Here is a 5431-nt window from a genome sequence, read left to right on the forward strand (position 1 = left end):
TATAAAATATCTTAACTAAAACTATTTTACTATTATTTATAAATTATTTTATCTCATTTCATTATTCGTTTCCTTAGTTGCAGAAATGATGACGTAACTTTATAGCTTCAAAACGGGCAGTGTCTCATGGTAGATTTCGTCAAAATCAATTGCTACTCTGACGTTCATAGTAGATATTATCAAACTCAACCAACACTTAAAAAAATAGAAAACCACCAAGACCACGGACCATCCATAGAGAGAAGCAAGGCCTATAGTACCACAACCAAAAGGTTCTGTCAAGTCCTTATAATACGTCTAATTCAAAATTAGGACCCATATCCTAGCCTACTCAGAATTTAGATCAAACCCATGACCCTTAAGCTGCGCAGAATGTTCTTTGGTCTCCGTAAGCAGTTGTTTGTGTATGCATTTTGAAATATCACTGGTTCTGGTTCATATTCCAAATACGTCTAGAGAGGGGTTAATAGATGTTTTCCAATTTTTCTGGCCTATTTAAATTAATAAGAAACAAATCAATCAATAAGATTACGAGAAATTATCAACACATCAATTTTGATAATGAAATGAAAACTCATTTGAAGAAAGTTTTCAACATTTAAAACAACTTTAGATGTAAGTCGCCACCTAAAATTCACTATATAAATTGAATTCGTTACAACTAATTTAGAAACACTTAAAGACACTTGGAGTAACTAAATCCGGCTTGAGTTACTCTAGCTTGCAACACTACGACCATCCTACTTGATTTCTGCATTTTGGTAGTTCTGGACCATTGGCCTTTCTATAGTTTCACCACGAGCACCAACTCGATTTTTGCATCATCAACAGTAGCTTCAAAAATCCTTCCAGCCAAAAAATACGTAGATAGCCATGGACTCAACAACGCTCGAACACGATCATAATATGATGGAGGTCTATTTATCAAGAGAGAATCGATCTTCTATTTGTAATGAAACTCTTTAAAATTTTCTATATGACAATTTTAATCTCTCTCCAAGACCTAGAAGCCGTGAAAATTATTTTTTATATATTTAAGGCTTGAATTAGTTTTCCAAGACAACCACTATCACTTCAATCCGATGTGGAGTCAAAAGATATGACCAATTTACTCCAATTAGGTTGATCTTATCGGATCTTGCAAATTTACAATCTTTTGTTTGCCTAAAAGTTGAAATCTGAAGATTGTGAAACATGAATTTATAGATAATTTAGTCTGAAGTTTCTTTTGAAACATGAATTTGTATCTTTCCAACAACACCAATTTCACCTCAACCAGATATATGAAAGAAAAGTAATGATCAATTACTCCAGCTAGGTCGATCTCATTAGATTTTGCGAATTTTTAATCTTTTGTATTTTTTTGTTCCAATTGCAACCTAGACTCTATTTAACATATTTATAACTCAATTGGACTAAATTTGATCATAAGAACATGCCAACTTGCTCCAGGTGCTAAAGGATGATAACATTGACAAGACAGACAATATAAGAAGTTCAATATTTGAATATGCCCTGTTCGCGCGAAGACACTATATACAAAACAAAATAAATAACATTTTACATTGTTTAAAAACCTACATCACCCCCTTTTTCCTTCAAAGATCACAATTCTTCTGAAAACCATGGGTCAAAAAATGTTCCATCATAATTTTGAGGCACTACTTGATGTATATGTTGCTTGCAAATCTGAAGCTCACAGAAAGAATTAGAGCCCAAAAGAATATTAAGAAGAACCAGCCCCATGAAACTACAGATGCTGTCTTGCCTGCTGCATGTAAGCCAGCCATTGGCACCAAATTGGCAGAATTAGTGTCACCTTGTGGTAGCAAAAAGGGCATTCCAAAGTTGACATCACTATTCTTGCCAAGCAACCAGTCTGTCCCATGGCTGGTTAAAGTCGTGTTTCTTATTCTGATCACACCAGTAGTGACATGAACGGAGCTGGAAGATTGTGCTGCGGAATGTAACTGAAGAGTTACATCTTTTGCGGGGAACTCTGAAGCATATGCTGGAGGAGCAGGGATGCTGCCCAACATGCGAGTGGCATGTTTGATGAATGGATTCTTAATATCTACACCATAGATCAGGCATACAAGAATAAGCCAAGATCAAAAGAAGAGGGGGAAACTATACCATAATGCATACAAGCCTCAAGAGATTATATATATGCTTCAAACTTCTATAACTTTCCACATTTATAAACAGGGAAATACCAAAAAGTAAGTTACAAGAGGAGATGTGATACTTATTAAACTAAATCCTACCTGATTCATATATTGCGGCCTCTGGTTTCTGCTTTGAGGTGGATGCATCATTGCTTCCCTGTGCCTCTGACGGCTGTTGACCATCTATGTACACCTTTTCAGTTCCTCCATTTAAGTGCTGTTAAAGAGGTATAAGTTCATTAGAAGCTGCAATGCTAAATTCCAAATCACAAGTGCAACACCGTATATTTCAAAAGTACGAATTTACCTCCTGTGTGTGGGTTGCTTGATTAGAAAACGAGTTTTCACCCCCCATAATTTCAGAGGGATCAAAAGCCATGTCATCATCTGCATTAAGGAATGTTAGGTACTCATCCAGGATGTCAAAACCTGCAGCATCTGACTCGACCGGGTTTAAAAGATCATCGGATTCAAGGAAAAATCCATCACCCAACAGTGGATTATCAGTAGCATCCAAATAAGGTTCATCAAGCGAGTAGTTGACTTCAGATGGCTTCATAATTCGGCTTGATTCAACAAAAAATTCATCTTTGATGGGTTTCATATCCATCTCATATTGCTCTGGTATGTCAACCAACTTCTCGTCATGACATAGCTCAAAAGTTTCACCACTGCCCATGATAGGCTTTTGACAGTCTTCAACGAAATCCTCATACTGCTCAACATCATTGCTAGTATCCCCATAATAAAAGTTCAATGGAGGGGGAGTACTTTCAGATGGATTGCTTATCTCAAGATCCTGGAGAAGTAAAGCACGTTTCAAAAATACAAGAATTCAAGTACTGAAGCAATCAAGAAAAATATTAGGTAAGACTAGCAGCGAATAGAACAAGCAGGACTCTGTATAAGACATCCTAAGCAACAATGGAGAGCACCTCGTAAATGTTCACAACTACTCAATATTTTGCAAAGACGGAGGAACAATATGATGGTTGATATACTTGCGTTAATGTTATATCCATCATCATGTTCAAATCACATACTAGGATTCAAAGCCAAACATATGTCATCTTGAATCCAAAGATTGCAATTCTTAGAGAAGAGGAAAAAGCCATTACCACAAAAATTAGAAACATAAAGCTGAAATACTGAAAGTAACTTTCCAGTTTGAGCAAAAATAGAACTTAAATAAAGATCTGGGATGTCTATTGCCACTAGGTTCCACATGACTACTCACACGGAACTCCCCAGCATACTTGAACGAACCCCTTTTACAATAATGGGGGCCATAAAAAAATGTTTCCTAATAGCCGCCCGAAACACCCCTCAAATTCTACTTCCGAACAGATGACATCCAACTCTTGACATTCTTCTAATCTTGCCCTCAAATGAACCTCACTTTACACACCTAATTTATAGCATCAATTAACCACCTCATCCCTACAAATTCTTATCACCAATATACTCAAAATTGACAACAAATCAACAGAATCATTTGTTAATCACTTCAAAACATCTCAACGACACAATTTACCAACTAAAAGAAAGGCAAAAAACACAAACCTGGTCAAGTTCAATTGCTTCAACACATGCACCATCACCAACCACCACATCGTCAACTGCAGCTTCTTCACACGGCAGGAATGCCGCCACATCATCTTCTTCCCATTCCTCCTCAATAAACGGCGCCCCATAATGCTCACCATTCTTCGGTCCCGTCCCACTCTTCTGAAAAACCCTACAAAGCACAAAAGAATCCTGCCCCCAACCCAAAAACACGTCAATTCCAATACCCATAAACTATAAGAATCTCGAAAACACGAAAAATAGGAAAGAGATAGCAATCCTATCACTCTCTTACTATTGCAATTCCGGTTTTCTCCAATTCCTCGTCGACGAGGCGATACTCGTGCATAACCCAGTTGGTACGAGCGCCATGGGGGGCCCGGCCGCTGTGATAAACGAGGGTCTTCTTCATCCCTACGGCGCGCGAGTTTTGGCGGACCGTTCGGTCCTTCCCCGTGGTCTTCCAGTAACCCATCTCCGTGGCCCGGTTGGTCCTCGAACTATTCCCATACTTCCTGTCCAGTGCACTGAAGAAATACCACTCCAAATCCCTGCTCTTGAGCTTCGATTTGACTAAATGAAACCGCATCCCCAAAGTCAACAAAAAAAAAAAAAACGGAAAAAAGAAAAGAAAACACAAAAGTAAAAATATAAAAATAAAGCGAGAGAAAGGGAGAGGAATTACTTGGGAGATCCCAGGGCTCGGACTTGTAGATATCGATGACGGAGATAGGGTCGAAGCGGAAAGGCTTGCCAGAAACCTTGCGCTTGAGGTAGTAGCGGACGAGTTCTTCATCGGTCGGGTGGAATCGGAACCCGGGGGCGAGTGAAGTTTCCGAGTGAAGGCCCATAGAATTCGAACTGTAACGATCGAGAAGGGGTAATAGCCAAAAGGGTTTTAGTGTTTCAGAAGATCCAGAGAGCGAGTGCGAGAGAGAGATTAGAGAGAGTAAAATGAGGGAGGGAGAAATGAGAAAGTCTAGTTTCTTGGAGAAGAAGTTGGAAGTTGGGAGGTTGGGGGTAAAATCAAACCCAAAAATATTAAAAAGAAAAGAAAAGAAGATAATTTCGAGGAAAGTGCTTGGGTGGATTTCAGGGTTACAGAGGCAGTGAGTGTTGAATCTCACCCGCGTGAACGAGGCTGTATTTATGACTCGGGTACCGTCAAAGCTACCTATCACATCAATAATCTTTGTTAAATTAAAAGTGTGAGGTACCTTCTTTGTTTTCCGTTTGGATAACTTATGAGACAGACATCACTTTATCTCTAGAATGTTCACTTTTCAGAGTCCTTAGCGAGCAAGGAAGGGAGCACGAAGAATATACTCTCTTTTTTTTCATTTTCTTTTATTAAAATTAATTTAAAAAGTTAGATAAAATAATAATTTTATTAATAGTAATAAGATAATTTATAAATAGTAATGAGATAGTTTGAGTTAATTTTTTTTTTATTTTAAGAAATGAGAGAGAAAAAATTAAATATATTATAAAGTTAAAATATTGTAAGAATATAATTTTATAATATTATTTTTATTTAGAGATTTGAAAAAGTTAGAATCGTTTTTTTATTTGAAAGTTTAAAAAATTTGTAATGATTAGTTTGTAAAAGTTGTAATGATTAATTAGAAAATCTTGTATTTGAATTATGTTTTGGAATAAAATGAGATAATATGAAATGTGAATAGATAAAAATTTTG

At 37.1% G+C, this 5431-nt stretch overlaps 1 protein-coding gene across 1 annotated transcript; it reads right to left on the minus strand.

The window, feature by feature from the left end:
- Positions 1–1451: 1451 nt before the first annotated feature.
- On the minus strand, positions 1452–4768 carry LOC109011339 (NAC domain-containing protein 53-like). The gene is made up of 6 exons (XM_018992497.2): positions 4420–4768; positions 4030–4307; positions 3732–3926; positions 2476–2967; positions 2268–2385; positions 1452–2074 (listed from the first exon to the last, which is right to left on the minus strand). The coding sequence occupies exons 1-6, from the start codon at positions 4583–4585 to the stop codon at positions 1662–1664; spliced, it is 1662 nt and encodes a 553-aa protein (XP_018848042.2). The 5' UTR covers positions 4586–4768; the 3' UTR covers positions 1452–1661.
- Positions 4769–5431: the final 663 nt, after the last annotated feature.

Source organism: Juglans regia, chromosome 7 (genome assembly GCF_001411555.2).
Source record: "Juglans regia cultivar Chandler chromosome 7, Walnut 2.0, whole genome shotgun sequence".
NCBI classification, from domain to species: domain Eukaryota; kingdom Viridiplantae; phylum Streptophyta; class Magnoliopsida; order Fagales; family Juglandaceae; genus Juglans; species Juglans regia.

Excerpts from the sequence above, each read along its gene's own strand:
- LOC109011339 (XM_018992497.2), bottom strand. The coding sequence starts at position 4,585 with ATGGGCCTTCACTCGGAAACTTCACTCGCCCCCGGGTTCCGATTCCAC. Across the intron at positions 4,308-4,419 it reads CGAGCCCTGGGATCTCCCAA|TCAAATCGAAGCTCAAGAGC; the intron begins GTAATTCCTCTC and ends GGTTTCATTTAG. Across the intron at positions 2,075-2,267 it reads GGCCGCAATATATGAATCAG|ATATTAAGAATCCATTCATC; the intron begins GTAGGATTTAGT and ends TCTATGGTGTAG.